Source organism: Lontra canadensis, unplaced genomic scaffold, assembly GCF_010015895.1.
Source record: "Lontra canadensis isolate GAN:19392208 unplaced genomic scaffold, GSC_riverotter_1.0 scaffold23, whole genome shotgun sequence".
Taxonomy (NCBI): Eukaryota; Metazoa; Chordata; class Mammalia; order Carnivora; family Mustelidae; genus Lontra; species Lontra canadensis.
The window spans coordinates 23,443,877-23,460,566 of record NW_022631017.1 but is presented as its reverse complement, the minus strand read 5'-3'; the positions used below and the strand labels follow the sequence as shown (position 1 = coordinate 23,460,566).

At 35.8% G+C, this 16,690-nt stretch overlaps 1 protein-coding gene across 5 annotated transcripts in view; it reads right to left on the bottom strand.

Annotated features, from left to right (window-relative positions):
- Positions 1 to 16,690, bottom strand: part of LAMA2 (laminin subunit alpha 2) — a 634,066-nt gene that overhangs the window by 380,757 nt on the left and 236,619 nt on the right. For all 5 annotated transcript variants that reach the window (XM_032862519.1, XM_032862522.1, XM_032862520.1 and 2 more), the window contains exons 5-8: positions 14,077 to 14,256; positions 11,085 to 11,174; positions 9,562 to 9,679; positions 3,493 to 3,671 (exon numbers count right to left, since the gene is read on the bottom strand). In XM_032862519.1, the coding sequence (XP_032718410.1) occupies positions 3,493 to 3,671; positions 9,562 to 9,679; positions 11,085 to 11,174; positions 14,077 to 14,256 (567 nt within the window). The remainder of the gene's footprint in view (positions 1 to 3,492; positions 3,672 to 9,561; positions 9,680 to 11,084; positions 11,175 to 14,076; positions 14,257 to 16,690) is intronic.

Below are 16,690 nucleotides of genomic sequence, written 5' to 3'. Positions count from 1 at the left end.
CAATAACACAACACAATGAAGTCAACAATGTTTCACAGAAGTGACATTTAGACTGAAGCTTGAAGTATGAGTAACAGTTTCAGAGTAGGGATGGCAGAAGGACTCTCCCACTAGAAAACAAAACAAAACAAAACAAAACACTAAGACATGAAAGCAAAAAATGAAAAAAAAACAAAACCCTCTGTGGGCTAAAGAAAAAAAATTCTTTTAAGTGAGATCTTGGCTGTAATAAATATGATTTATGATTCCAATGATAAGCTTGGGTAAATCAAAGTCCCCTAATTCATTATCTCTCTTTGTGGTAATTGGGGAAACTTGCCAGATTACTGACCAGGAAACTTTCTAACATGAGATCCTATAAATATATCAACTTTGCACATGATTTTTAAATTTATTAAAATAACTTTATTAAATATTTATTAAAATAACAATTAAAATAATTTAGATTACTCAAAATAAACAATGCATTATGTATATTTGATTTAACTATTAAGTATATGGATTTAGTAAGTAAACTTTAAATCAAATTTCAGAACAATAACTTTAAAAATATTATAGAGATGTTATTTATCTGAAAACCTCAATGCAAAAAATTTTTCTTTTTTTATCTTTAAAAATGAAATGGACTTTTGAGGCTCTTGGGAGGCACAGTCGGTTGAATGTCCAACTCTTGATTTCAGGTCAGGTCATGATCTCATCAGTCTTGTGTTGGCTCCATGCTCAGTGGGGAGTCTGCTTCTCTCACATTCCCTCTGCCCCTCCTGCTCAGGAGCTCTATCTTTCTCTCAAATAAATAAATAAAACTTTAAAAAAAATGAAATGGACTTCTACCCAAATATTTGGCACTTGAGTGATTTGAATTTTTAACATATAGTGTAGCATAATTATTTTTATAAGTATTAAAACACCATAATCTAGGCTCTAATTCACTTAATTTCTTGTAATAAAAATATGAAGTCTCTAGGTTTGATCATGGCAGTGTCTTGTATGGTCTAATTTACTCTCAGATAACAATGATTAATTCTGGATAAAATATGAAAGTAAAATATTTAAGGGCCTGGAATATTAATCAAAAGCAGGCAGAACCTAGACAAATTTGAGTTTGAAAAAAAAAAAACTAGTTGAGATCTATGTTCAGAGATGGGGAACACCAGAATCTGGATATCAACACCCTTCATCAAATGCTTAACTGATCCCTTAATCTTACATCCGTTCAGTAGACTCCAAAGAATCCAGTGAAAAGTAACAGCTGGAAAGCTCAACGATGAAGTAGAGTTTTCCAGTCTGTATACCATAAAGTAAACAGAGATTGGAGTTGTCTACCAAGTTAGCCAAGATTAGACAACCACCTTGAGTTTACTGTTAATCTGTCCTAACACAGCGTAAAGCAAGCCTCTAAATAATCTAGCTTAAAGCCACTAGGACAAATAAAGGAATTTAGGTATGGGATATAACATCAATATTTGAAAATCTTGATAATAATAACATTAAACAATTTTAAAATTATTTTTTTATAATAAATACACCGAGAACTAACAAAAGACATGCAAGATCTCTATACTAAAAACACTGCTATGAATATTTAAAGGACATATAAATAATTGGAGAGACATACTATGTTCATTGATTACAAGACTCAATATTAGTGTTAGTTCTCTCCATACTTGAATTTAGGTTCTATACAAGAGTCTCAGCTAATATTTCTGTCATTGATTTGTACAGGAATATAAAGAGAAATTGTGATCCAAAACAATCTTCAAAAGGAAGACTAAAGTTAGTGTATTTATGTTTCTGAATTCAAGACTTACTCAAGGTAAACCAGTCAAGATACCATGCTATTAATACAAGGATGGACAAACAAATCAATGGGACAGATCTAGGGTTCCAGAAACTGACCCACGTGATCAAACCACATTATTTGCAACAAATGCCTCAAAACTATTTATTTCTCAAGATTTTACTTATTTATTTGAGAGAGCAAGTGAGCACAGGTGCCCTGCCTCAAAGCAATTTAAAGGAGAAAAAGAATATAAAATCTTTTTAAAATAAACAAATAAATAAATAAAAATAAAATCTTAAATAAATAAATGACTAAGTAAATAAAATCTTAAAAAAAAAAAAGGTGGGGGGATGCCTGGGTGGCTTAGTGGGTTAAATGTCTGCCTTCAACTCAGGTCATGATCCCAGGACCCTGGAATAGAGTCCTGCATTGGTCTCTTAGCCCAATGAAAGCCTGCTTCTTCCCCTGCTTGTTCTGTCTTAGAAAGAAAGAAAGAAGAAGAAAAGAGAGAAAGAAAGAAATGGAGAGAGAGAGAGAAAGAGAGAGAGGGAAGGAAGGAAGGGAAGGAGGAAAAGAAAGAGAGAGAAAGGAAGAAAGAGGAAAACGAAGAACTTAAAAAATGGTTCTGGAACAACATTAACCATGTAGATCTCAATCACTGTTTTATACCACATCCAAAGATCTACTTGAGATGGGGCATAGATCTGAAAGCTAAAATTATAATGTTTCTGGAATTTAAAAAAAAATACTTTGGCTTGAAGGGAAAGTTCACAAGACAAGATATCGGAATAGACAATAAGCACTTAATGGGAAATTACATGCAAATGGGATCAGCTATAAGGTTATAATAGAAGATCTGTGGTAGCACCAAGCATTAATGGGAATGACTTAATGATTGCCAAATACCCACTTGCTACACGTGCAATACCCACTAGAATTGCTAATAAAAAAGACAGACCAATACCAAATATTAGAAATTATATGGAAGAACTGGAACTCACACATTTTTGGTGAATAGGTAAAATACTTTTACTAATTTGGCAAAATGTTGGCAGTTTCTTATAAAGTCATATAAGGATATATTAATATCCTATAAAACAAGTATTCTATCCCTAGATACTTATGCAAGCAAGGTAAATAAAACTTGACCACAAAGACGCTTACATAAAATATGTCTTTCTGTGGTCCTATTTTATTTAATATAAGCAGTGTTTTATGGGAGCTAGCCAGAAACTGAAAATGACACAAATACCTACCAACAGAATGGATTAAAAATTGCAGTACGTTCACGCAAATGAATAATATACTCAGTACTATTTTTTTAAAAAAAAGAACTACAGATGCATCCACTATGGATAACTCTTTAAATGTTATACTGAGTGAAAGAAGGAAAACAAAATTGTATTCATTTTATGATTTCATTTTCATGAAATTCACTAAGAGGCAAAACTAAGTTAACGTTCTAAAAATCAGTTTGCCAAGGGGTGAGGATTGACAGGAATGGGGCACAACAGAACTTTCTAGAGAGATGGAAATGTTTTATACCACATCCTCAAAGATTTATCCAGTTTCCATTCTGAAACATTCCTAGTCACCTCTCAGATTTGCAGTCAAACTGTTTAGAGAAGCTTTCAAAATTATTTTTCTATATAATACATTTCTGTATGAAAAGGCCAAAAATAACACTTTGTGAAAGAAAAAGTATACTTTACCCCTTTGGGTCTGAAGAAACCATCAACGCATGTCTCACAGTTTATACCAGCAGTGTTTTGAGTGCAGTTAATACACACCCCCCCTCCAATGTACTTTCCATGTATATTTAAACTCAGATTTCTTCTCGCAACATTTTCATCATAGTAGCATTCTTCAGCTTTCCCATGACAATTGCATGCTGCATTAGGGAAAAATAAATTCATAAACATTAATTTCAGGTTTCAGATTTACTTAAAAATCTTTTTCTGTTATATAATATTTTTTATATTCTATGAGAAATTATGTTGCATTAGTATACATATATATACATTACAAAAGTAACCATCCAGAAGGTATTTGGGTTTATTGAATGTATTAATAAATTCATACTTTTTAATAGAACTTGAAATAATTAAAACCTCTAAATTAAGCTGAATCAGATGAAATTGCCAATATTTGACTGATTTTATCTTATAAAACTGAAATTCCTCATGGTTCAACCCATAATTTCCTATTACAACAAATAAGAAATTATTGAACTATGGCACTGAATGATTAAAATCCAGGTAATCTGCAATGGGTAATTATTATATGTGAATCTATCCTATGGGTAAAAAAGGACACTTATGACACATTTGCTTTTTTGTACTTCTGATAATAACTAAAACGTGGGATTTCTTTTTATATTCTACATTCTGTTGTAAGTGTTTTATATCTATTGCCATAGATTTTAATTCTCAAAATAGCTTTATCAGCTCATATTAACCTCTTTTCATCTACCAGGGACGGAGACAGAAGTGAAGTAATTACAGAAAGTAACCAAATCAGTCTTGCCAACCTCACTCTGAATTCAGGCTCCTGAGTCTACAGGGCTAACACTGGCAAATTCCTTCAAGTTCTATCTGATAAGAGAGATGAACTCTATCATAAGTGCCAAGGAACCAGGGCAAAATGAGAGCCGGTTTGCTTAGTGCCTGAGATCAGACTGTGTTGCACCAGTCGTGGCTATCCAGTACTTAGCCATGTGATGTAGGGAACTTCTTAATTTCACTAAGGCTCCATTTCAGGAAACATGGAGGGGTCAATAGTAATTACCAGATTGGAATTTTTAAAAGCATTAAGTGAGAAAATGCCTGTAGAATCATTAGCATAATGCCTTGTAAATAAGTTCTTAATTGATTTTTCCAACACCCTTCCCCCTTGATCCTCCTTGTTTTCCAATCCCCTTCTCTTCTTCCTCCTTCTGTGTTTCATGTCTTATTATAGGTGTTCAGAGATGTGAAAAAATTATTCCCCCAGAAAGAATTGGGTAAGGCTTTAAAATAAGTGGGTAAAATTTATTTTAGGATGGGTACTAGGGAAAAGATATGCAGAATCTCCTTCCACAGATGTTGAGTTTCTCAGGTGTTCTTACATGACTTCCACATATGTGTGTGGAGGGGTGCATGTGTGTATACAGATTTATGTGTGGGGCACACAGCTTAGTCTCCCCCACCTCAGAAAGGGAAACATTTGTAAACTGTTCTGAACTATTCCCAAATTTTACTAACAGTAAAAATATAGCTCTTTTCTCTATTAGCATGTTTCCTCTATGGCTACACAGGGTACTTCTTGAATGGGGTGTTTAATACCTTATTAATGGGTAATTATATTGTTTCCAGATTTCTCTTTTATAAGTAACACTGAGTAGGTAATAGGAGCCGAAGGAGGTGGGGGAGGATTGGGGGTTCTAATGTCATACTGATTCCCATTTGCCAGATGAGTGACTATGAGAAGAAAATTTAAATACTGGTGTCTTTTTTTTTTTTTTTTAGATTTATTTATTTATCTAACAGAGAAAGAGAAAGAGTACAAGCAGGGGGAGTGGCAGGCAAAGGGAGTGGGAGAAGTAGGCTCCCCGCTGAGGAGAGAGCCCAATGTGCAGAGTGCCCAACATGCGGCTCAATCCCAGACTCTGGGATCATGACCTGAGCCAAAGGCAGACGCTTAACCCACTGAGCCACCCAGGTGCCCCACTTGGTGACATTTTTATGCTTCCCTTTTTTGGATGTTGTGAGAGTGCAAAACACCCAGTGGAATGGCTGGGACACAGGAAATAGTCCTGCTGGTATACAACCACATCTCTAGGCTAAATTCCTACAAGTGTAATTTCAAGTCGAATTTCAACTTCAATTAACTTGAAAAATTTCCCTCCAAAAATGTGACGTCAGATTACTTTCCCTCCAACAGATATGATAAAAATTCAACCGTAGCCTCACCAACACTATGTATTATCAACCCTCTTTATTTGTTCCTGGACATAGTAAGCATTCAGGTATTTGTTAAGTGAATGAATGATAAGTTTTGCCAAATTGAAAAGAGTATTTTCATTGTTTTAATTGGTACTTCTTTTATTATGAGTAAGTGTGAGAATCTCTTTAGATAGTTTTAAGTCTTTTCTTTTCCTGTTTGAATCTTTGCTCATTTTTAACCGGTTTATTTAATTCTCTCTCTCTTTTTTTTAATTCTTTCTTATTGCTATAGAAGACATCTTAACATAGTAAGAATACTATCTCCTTGTCTTGTTTGTAGCAAATACTTTTCCTGGTCTATTGACTTTGGTTTAGAATATAGGATTCTTGCTATACTGATGGAAAGTTTTCAAACTTTATTCTAGGGAACCTATAGTCATAAATATAAATCTCTAGGTATTATAAGCAGTTTGATACCTTTAGGACAATAACAAGAATTCTTACAAATCCTGTTGTAAAAATATATTGCAAGAAACAGACAAGATTTCTGCTTCCAGTGTAAGTAAAGGGAAATATAGAGGAATGCAAATTGATTCACACATTATTTAGATTTAGTATTTATAACCATGAGCTAAGTAGGTAAAACACGGATGCTTGGGGAGCCCTGCTTTTCACATTCCATGCCAGGGCCCTCTGCCTACAGCTCCCCTGGCTCTTTTAAAGACATTGCACCTGCAAAGTTCCCTATGTATAGCCTCAGAGAACACGGATGGTTCCCAGTCACAAAGAGCAATTTTTCACTCTGCCATCAGCAGTTTGCTATTTCACAGAATAACTAACACACGTGATAGAAATGGTCTTTAGTATAGGCTTAGCAAGGGAAGAAATATTCTTTGCTTTTTAGAGATATATCCTGCCTTAAGTAAGCCAGATTGATGAAAATCCAAATTAAACTCAAATGAATTAGTAGGTAATTATTCATTTCATAGAAGGATTTGTCATGTTACAGAAGGGGTTTTCTACATCTTAAGGTGATTGGAACACAATTCAACTTGGAAAAGAAAATTTTCATATAAGCTTTTAGGAATGAATACATTACCAAAAGCATGATATTTATGCAAGGTGCTATGGTTTGGATTCTTGTGTCTAATTTGTGGACAAAAAAGAAAAACTTTTTTTTTTTTAATTTGGAAATATCACCTCCCATCTGTTCCATGAGAAAAGATGATTGTTTCATAATTCCACTATTTAAAAAAATATATATATAGTAATTAGTGGTGATGTGCTTTTGTATTGCTTTACCCATCCCTATTCCTCACAAATTTAAGCTAAACTTTTTGTTTTCTTGTGTAAACACACATACACAAGTGGAGTGTACTAAAGGATTTTGCAGATCACTTTACAAAATTAGAACTGTGTGGGAGAATGTCAGGGGCAATAGGAAAAACCCCTGCCCTCAAATGCTACTCCCACTTGTGATTGCTGATATTCCAGCAGAAGGAGAGAAATATAATCAAATTGAAAGAAGTCTGAGAACATGAGTGGCATTGCACTTAAGTTCACTCTTAGGAATGAATGTCTGCTTTCACTGGGAGCAGCTGTGGAGAATCTGAGGGATGGTCAGGAATGGGGTAGGGGATATGCAAAGAAAACAAAAGCTGGGACTCTGGATGCCCCTTTTACCACAGTGGGGGGGTAACCCATTTCTACAGATATAACTCAGTAACCATGGGTGATTTCTAACAAAACATCTTCACAACCAGGCAGACACAAATCAAAAGGAAAAAAAAAAAAAGGGAGCAACTGGGTGGCTCAGTTGGTTAAGCACCATCTCTTGGTTTTGGCTCAGGTCATGATCTCAAGGTTGTGAGATGGAGCCTTGAATCAGGCTCAGTGCCCAGCACGAAGTCTCCTTGTGATTCTCTCTCTCCCTCTGCCCCTCCCCCTCTCTAAAATAAGTAAGTAAATCTTTTCTATAAAAGGGCAAAAAAGGTGAGTACAGAAAATGGAGGGACTCAAGACATTGATAGTATATTAGTATATGCAGAATCTTAAAATTCAAAAGAAAATATTTTATGGTTGGGGGATTTTATGATGAATGTTTGCTATAATTCAATAGTTTTAAGAACCTACCATATCTGACACATGATACATGATAAAATTCTTTTTAATAAATATATAAAGTTGGTATTAGGTTAAAATGTCTACCAAGCCTGTTCAGGGGGCGATATATACTTATGAAAGTAAAAAAAAAAAAAAATGTAGCTAGGACTCAATAAAATATTAATATTTGAATTCAACTGAATTGGGCATCATGGTTATTTTGGATTTATAGCTCAGCACAAATCTTTGTTTTTAGGTCTCATCTTGGCCTGAGCAGATCTCCAGGACGCAGGTGTCTCTAGCATCCCTATCACCACGTTGGGGCAGTTGACAATTTTAGGCTAAAAAGTCATCTACTATACTTCTTGAGTATTTCCGTTCTGAAAAAACTGGACATAGGCAACTGTCTTCAAAAGTGCTAACATTCAAGTATGAATGAGTGTTTGTTGACATGTGTTTTCATAGCCAGTTGTTTTATTATTTTTCATCACTGGCTTTTTTTCTTGGTTGTCACCATCCCATAATCGCTACAGCCTAGTTTATGCTAATGATTATCATTGGTGTCATTTCTAATATTAGTATCTTATATTATTATTAATGAGAAACCATACATTTAAAATATTGTTACTATTAAAATAAATATTTTTCTATAAATTTGATTTTTTTGCCTTCTCTGTTACCTTTTACTCTCATATTCTTCCCAGCTAATGGGGAGACTTTAATAAGTATAATTTATAAGTATATTTTAATAAGTATAACTAATGAATCAGAATGTTTTTTGTTTTGTCTTTTAGGTAATGATATAGCTCTAGTTGGAAAGGTGTAATCTCTCCTCTCTGTTTCTTCCTCCATTAGATGATTGATATGCTAGAGCTGTTTACTAGGGAACGAGCTACAAAGGGAGAAGGCAGAAGAATCTGGAGCTCTACTGGTTTCAGAACCATTTTACAAACATATAAATGTATTAGAAAATTAGTCTCTATACAGTGTAGGTTTTGTTGTTTATTTGCATTTCTAGTGGAGTGTGTGTATGTGTGTACATAGTTGACCCTTGAACAACATGGGTTTTGGAGCTGTGTGGATCTACGTATACGTAGACTTTTCTCAATAAATATATTGGAAAAATTTGGGGGGTTTTTTGACCATTTAAAAAATTTACAAATGATCCATGTAGCCTAGGAATACAAAAATATGAAAAAGCTAGGTATTATGGTAAGAACACAGTATATTATACATTATATTATATATAAAATACATGTTAATTGACCTTATTGGTAAAGCTATTGAGCAACAGCAGACTATTAGTAATTATTAAGTTTCTGGAGAATCAGAAGTTATACCCAGATTTCTGACTGTGTATGGGTTTTGTCATCCCTAACCTCCACATTATTCGAGGTCAACTGTGTGTGTGTGTGTGTGTGTGTGTGTGTGTGTGTGTGTGTGTTCATATAATGCTATAAGCTTAAGATTTATTCTGATGACAGTAAGTATACTTTTGTAAAAAGTATGCTTTTATTATGCTTTTATCTATTTTTTGTAATTCCCACACAGTGGTAAAGTCTAGGTGTTTAGTAATATTTATCAAATTAAACAAAAAAAACTGAGTAAAACCATAGGGTTAAAGAGCCTACCAGCTATTGCCTTGGATAAAATACATAAAATGGAAAAGTGCACTTACCTAAAATCACCACATGTTTATATTACCTGTGTCCCAGAAAAGGAAGAACAACAGACATTGAATTCTAGGGATCATACCTTCACATTCTGTTTTAGTCAGAAAAGTCCCAGCTCGCCAAGGTTTCTGATGGAATCCTGGACAGCACTGATCACAGCTATCTCCACATGTATTATGCTCACACTCACAGCGGGATTTCTAGTCAAAAATTGGGGGAAAAGCATAATTTTAGTATTTTTGGAACCATTAACGAAGGGCTTTCCCTAGAAGGTAGAAGGAAGAGAAGAGAGAACTTTTCCGAGCACAGGTGCCAAAATGTGAAACTCCCGTCCGTCTGGAAAGGAAGAAATACCAGCCTAAGGAGTGGATATATTTGGTCAACTCCAGCCTGAGGAGGTCCAGACTAGTTCTGGAGTCAGTGGACTCAGGTCTGGAAGACAGCACAGGCCCAACTGAGGACTGTCTTGAAGACTGAACTCCCTTCTCTGATTCCTGAGATCTATAGCATTTCTGGTTTGGATGTGTCCACTTTAAGGCAAAGTACTGTTAGCAGTCAAGGGTGTGTGAAGAAGAGAATAGATTCCCAGGCACTAAAGGTCACAGATCTAATAGAAATCTAATGTCCCAGGGCTGAATCTCCTGTCTGTTTGCGCTCCGAGTAGAGCCTAGTGCATCATGGGGAACGGGGCCTGCCAGGCTGCCTTGTGGGCTCTCACAGCTTGAGGAACACATGAGAGACAACACCCACAGCTTGCAGAAAGCTGCACCATAACCTGCCCCAACGAATAGGCTAGGGCATTTGAACCTCCCCTAGGAAGTAAAGTTATGATGCATTAGCCAGAAAGCCAGCTTTGAGAGAAATACCATTTGTATCCTGGTTTTAAAGGAAAAAAAAATCCGTACATAAGTAACTATGCTCACTGATCTTACTACTGAATATGTTTCTTCCCTATAATATACAATAGATGATTTTGTATTTTACCAGTTTATGACTGAGAAAAACAGATATCCATTCATCTTCTTTTTAGGGTGCTTATTTAATACGAGGGCATTAATGAAAAATTCAAGCCGAAAGCATTCTAGCATTTCCCGACCCTGTGGTTTCATCACTCTCTTGAAGATGCTCTTCAATTCCGCGCCCTGTCGCCCAGGCCCTACTGCAGCCTCCTGTTCCACGGCCATTCCTATTTACTTCCATGCGCAGTTTTCATTTGTTTGCATTAGTTTCTTTGATGAAAACTTTTTAAAAGAAATGGTCAGGTTGACTGATGGCAGACATTCTCTAAAGCTAAATTATACAGCAGGCTGTCATTGCTAGAGAGGTTTCAAAATAGACCAGTTTGGGAGGCTTTTTGGGGAAGAAAAAACACACACACACAACAACAAAAAAATCCCAACTAATCCGTTTTCTGATACTGTGGTGGCTGACTTCAAAGTCTATCATCCTAACTGCTGGCTCTATTTCACCCTGGCATGGCTTTCTGTTACACCGTCTAAGTGAGGATCTGACACCCATTCACAGCATCCCTGTCAGCAAAGCGGCTCAGGAAGCATTTGACAGTTGAGAGTTTCATCTTGCTAAGTATCCTATAAATATACATACATTTGTCACCGGATCAAGCGGACAAGCCCTGGCATGACCATAGCAGATGCACATCCCTCCGACCGAAATATCCTTGACGGAGTAGTAATACTGCAAAAAGCAATCCAGAGAGAAATCCTGTTAAGATGACTGCAAGGTGTAAGTAATAAAAGGGAACATTCGCTTAAAAACGTTACTTTCTGCTTTCATCCTTAGTTTGAAGCAGGAGGGAACAACGGAACAATGGAGGGCTCACAAAAGGTATCAAGTTAACTCCTTGCCCTGTGATCAGAGCCCAGAGAAAGACCGCTTCTGATTTACATATGGGGGGGCATTTGAGAAATTTCCTTCCCACAGACATACGAAGTCTGTGCTGGAGTATTTATTATTGAGAGCAAGTTTTTATGGTGGGGTGGGGGTTGGTCAGGGCAATTACTCTTCATAAAAGTTGTTTTATGTACTTTTGTGAAAGAAAACTCCCTTTATTGCCGTTATAGGAAGCTCAGTGTTCATTAATCATATGCGGACTGTCTTACGCGACGGATTTGAAGAAACAACATATTTAGAGGAAATCATGCTCAAAACAAAACATTTCTTAACTATATTAAGAGGAAATAAAATGTAATGAGCTACAGGATTGATTTAACATAACATAAGGAGTAAACTACATGGGAGGGACACTTGCTATTTTTTTCATTATTATGTTAAAATTAGCCCATGTGATTACTTTCCTATTTGAAATTAACATAAGGTTATGTTTTTAATTATTTTAATCTACCCACCTATCTTCAAAGATAATTTATAATGATAGTACTGGACTATATACAAATTTTAATTAATATGCATATAACATCTTGTAATCATGAGAGTACGTTATCTTATAGAATCCAAATAACCATTTCAGTGGTAAATAGTTCTATTATTCCAATTATTCACATTACAAAACCCAGCAAGAATAAGTAGGTGAATACAAATCTGAGTTCCCTAGCTACAAATTTCCTTTTTCCATTTACTTCTTTTTTTCCTATTTATTTTTGTTGTTTATATAGAATACCTTTTATAATTTTTTTTTGTCACTTTTGTTTCTTGATATACTTAGACCTGGAACTTGAAATGAAACTTGCCAGAACTTTAGGTAATGTAAAAGTCTGCTTTTCACTAAATTCATCTCTTAATAATATAGATACGAATAGGGATATTTGGTCAGAAAGCTGATATAGTATTTTTGTAGATGCTTTTAAAACTGGGAAATTTTCTTTAAATATAAAGGGCTAATGCTTCACTTTTGAGTCATGAAGAGCTGAAATTCAATATCCTATTTTTATATATTTAAATTTATATGTAGTGTTTACTGAACTTGAGTACTTTCAAAAAGCTTATTTATATGTTGCATTTTATTGCACTATTTTAAAGGCTCATGTACAATGAAGTTATAAATAATAGATGGGCATTCCAACCCCCACACTGCCTTCTGCAAAAGATGATAAAAGGAACATATTTATTTGCATTGATTTTTTTCCTCCATTAGATATACTGTTGGAAAAGATTAAATTTCACTTCAAAATTACTCAGTCTTCCTCAGTGTATATTTTTAAGTCATGTCAAAATGATAATTAAAGGTGATTTTTTTAAACATGTAAAGAATCTAAACATTGCAGTAAAATAATATTTCTGCATAGGATTATTTACAATAGGCTGAAATGTAGTGCAAGGTAAAATTATTTCAGGTTTGGAAAATGCAGGGCACTAAAACATCCCACGTGTGTTGTATGGGGATAATCAAACTTGAAAAGTTATTTTTGGGATGATGGAGTGGTTAGGTGTGGGTAGGTTAAGTAATGAGAAGAAAATATACATAAGGGGTATTCATGAACTGTGAAAAGTGGTGCCCTTCGATATTCAGTCTGCTTGTTCAGTCATTTGTAACTGGTGGAATAGTCAGACCTTTTAGAACTAAGTGCATCGTTCTAGAATTAAGTGCTTTGTCTCACAATCTCCATTTCTCTCTATAATCTGATTTCAGCTTTCACCTCTAGTCATAAAGTAGATATTCTCTTAGCATGGATTTGCTTTATGGATTTATAGCTGAATTATAACAATGTCTTAGTTGTACAGCAGCTTCTCAGGAATGGGACATAAACTAGGGATGTGGTGAGCACTAGGTAGGGAAAAAGACAATTATTACTTTAGTAACCTGGACTGATCACCTATGTCATAATCCACAAATTCTAGGTTAACCCCGGAAAACAGCATTCTCTTAGCTCCTGTTTTCAAAGATCTATTAAAAGGGACGCCATCACCTTTCTTCCCCCTGATATCCTATTTATAAAAGACAATAAAATAGGGTACACGACCAGTTTCCCCCCACAGTAGCACTTTTTAAAATTATGGGTTGCAATTCATTAATGAAACATAAAGTTAAATTATTTGATTGGGCAAAATGGTCCACAGAACAGCAACACTTACGTCACCTAAAAACTTGCTAGAATTACTGTTTTTCAATTCTGCCCTAAACCTACCAAGTCAAAATGTTCATTTCCACAATATCACCAGCTAATTCTATTCACATTAAAGTGTAAGACATACTGAGATGGGTATGTGCATATGTGTGTACTGAGTTATGATAGAAAATACATTTCTTAGTGTGGACTGTGGTCAAAAATGTTTCAAAGTCATAGCACCTCCCGTAGTAACCCCCCAGTGCCAGTTGTGATAGGAGTTCAGATCCCCTCAAGTGACAACAACAAACTCGGTCATCAAAAATAAGACGATGAACTAGGTACTGTCAATGCTCATTTTACAAATGAGGAAATTAAAGTTTAGAAGTGTTAAAAAGTTTGATAAATGCTCCATATCGAAAAAGGGGCAGAGGTTGGCTTTGAACAAAGGGAGGTTATGTTGAATAGGTGTCTGGTAACAGCCACTCCTACGAATCACTGAAAGGGACTTTTAAATGTTATTTAACAATTACCAATATCACTTACAGGCCACAATAGGATTCATCATAACTTACTCTCCGGGTGACAATCGGGTCGATTTCTCTTGGGTCTTTGTGGGCAAACATCATCAAATCAGCATTCAAGGTCCGGATCCTCTGAAATCGCAGGCGAATGTAGCGAGCAGAGGTAAATTCTAACAGTTCAGGAGAGGGGTCATCAGCACTTGGTCTCCCATTGATCAAAGAGATGTGAATCTACACAATACGGGAACCAATTTAACAATTAAAGTTACCAAAAATGAAGTATCTGGCTTTTTCTGATTTGTCTTGGGAAAATAAAATTAAGCTTCATGCCTCCCAATTAGGCAGATGCCGGTTGATATTTACTCACTGGAATATAGTGAAGTAATTGAGGAAGGTTATGGACTATCTAATAGATGTATAAGCAAGTCATTTGCTTATATTTTAGGCATTCTGTATATACTGCAATTCCCTATATTCTTTTGTTCTAAGGCATTGCCTCTACTTGATTTTGCTAGGATTTCCATAAAATCTTAGGTTAATCTTTCTTTTTCTGAAAAATGTTATGCCCTAAAATTATTTAAGAATCTGGTATCTAGTGGGAAACCAGAAAACTTGGTTTTTGAATAAGTTACAAAATTTCAGATAATATGGGAAATCAAAGTACTTCTAAGGTTGATAGTATCTAATTACACAGCCTTAAACATATACAGCAAAAATTGACACATAGAAGAAAACTAGACAAATCCACAATCACAGTGAGAGATTTCAAAAGGTTGTTTTTTTGTTATTTGGTTTTCAGAAATTGATAGATTAAGAAGACAAAAAAGTACCAAAGATTCAACATATTCTATGAAAAAATATACTCAATGAAAGTGCATTGAAACCTGAATTGAGGGGTGCCTGGGTGGCTCAGTGGGTTAAAGCCTCTGCCTTCAGCTCAGGTCGTGATCCCGGGGTCCTGGGATCGAGCCCCTCACAGGGCTCTCTGCTCAGCAGGGAGCCTGCTTCCCCACCTCTCTCTCTGCCTGCCTCTCTGCTTATTTGTGATCTATTTGTGCCTGTCAAATAAATAAATAAAATCTTAAGAAAAAAAAATGAAAGAAACCTGAATTGAAAGATAAATTTTTCAGGAGGATAATTTAGCACAATTAACACAGAAAAAATAAAATCTAATCATGTAAAAAATGGAGAAATTAGCAAAGAACTACCCTCTAGAGGTGCACAAAGCCCATATTCTCTCATGGTTACCTCATGAGGCCAGAGAATTTCTGATGAGGGAAAGTTGATAAAACCAAAAGTACTTCTATTATAGATAAAGAAATTATTTTCCTAATACCTGAAGAGTTCCTATAAATCAACAACAACAAAAAAGACCAGCAAAACACAAAAACACAGAAAATATAAAGGGACTACTCATTAGTGACTGTTTGCTTTCAATAAGACAGTGAACCTCAATCATAATAACAGGACTGCTCATTTAAGTTTTTTTTTTTTTTTAATTTTATTTTTTATAAACATATATTTATTTTCCCCAAGGGTACAGGTCTGTGAATCGCCAGGTTTACACACTTCCCCACACTCATCATAGCGCATACCCTCCCCAATGTCCATAATAACCTCATCCCCCTCAACCCCCCTCCCCCCAGCAACCCTCAGTTTGTTTTGTGAGATTAAGAGTCACTTATGGTTTATCTCCCTCCCAATCCCATCTTGCTTCATTTACTCTTCTCCTACCCCCTTAACCCCCCATGTTGCATCTCCTCTCCCTCATATCAGGGAGATCATATGATAGTTGTCTTTCTCCGATTGACTTATTTCGCTAAGCATGATACCCTCTAGTTCCATCCACGTCGTCGCAAATGGCAAGATTTCATTTCTTTTGATGGCTGCATAGTATTCCATTGTGTATATATACCACATCTTCTTTATCCATTCGTCTGTTGATGGACATCTAGGTTCTTTCCATAGTTTGGCTATTGTAGACATTGCTGCTATAAACATTCGGGTGCATGTGCCCCTTCAGATCACTACGTTTGTATCTTTGGGGTAAATACCCAGCAGTGCCATTGCTGGGTCATAGGGTAGTTCTATTTTCAACATTTTGAGGAACCTCCATGCTGTTTTCCAGAGTGGTTGCACCAGCTTGCATTCCCACCAACAGTGTAGGAGGGTTCCCCTTTCTCCGCATCCTCGCCAGCATCTGTCATTTCCTGACTTGTTAATTTTAGCCATTCTGACTGGTGTGAGGTGGTATCTCATTGTGGTTTTGATTTGTATTTCCCTGATGCCGAGTGATATGGAGCACTTTTTCATGTGTCTGTTGGCCATCTGGATGTCTTCTTTGCAGAAATGTCTGTTCATGTCTTCTGCCCATTTCTTGATTGGATTATTCGTTCTTTGGGTGTTGAGTTTGCTAAGTTCTTTATAGATTCTGGACACTAGCCCTTTATCTGATATGTCATTTGCAAATATCTTCTCCCATTCTGTCAGTTGCCTTTTGGTTTTGTGAACTGTTTCCTTTGCTGTGCAAAAGCTTTTGATCTTGATGAAATCCCAATAGTTCATTTTTGCCCTTGCTTCCCTTGCCTTTGGAGATGGTCCTAGGAAGATGTTGCTGCGGCTGAGGTCGAAGAGGTTGCTGCCTGTGTTCTCCTCAAGGATTCTG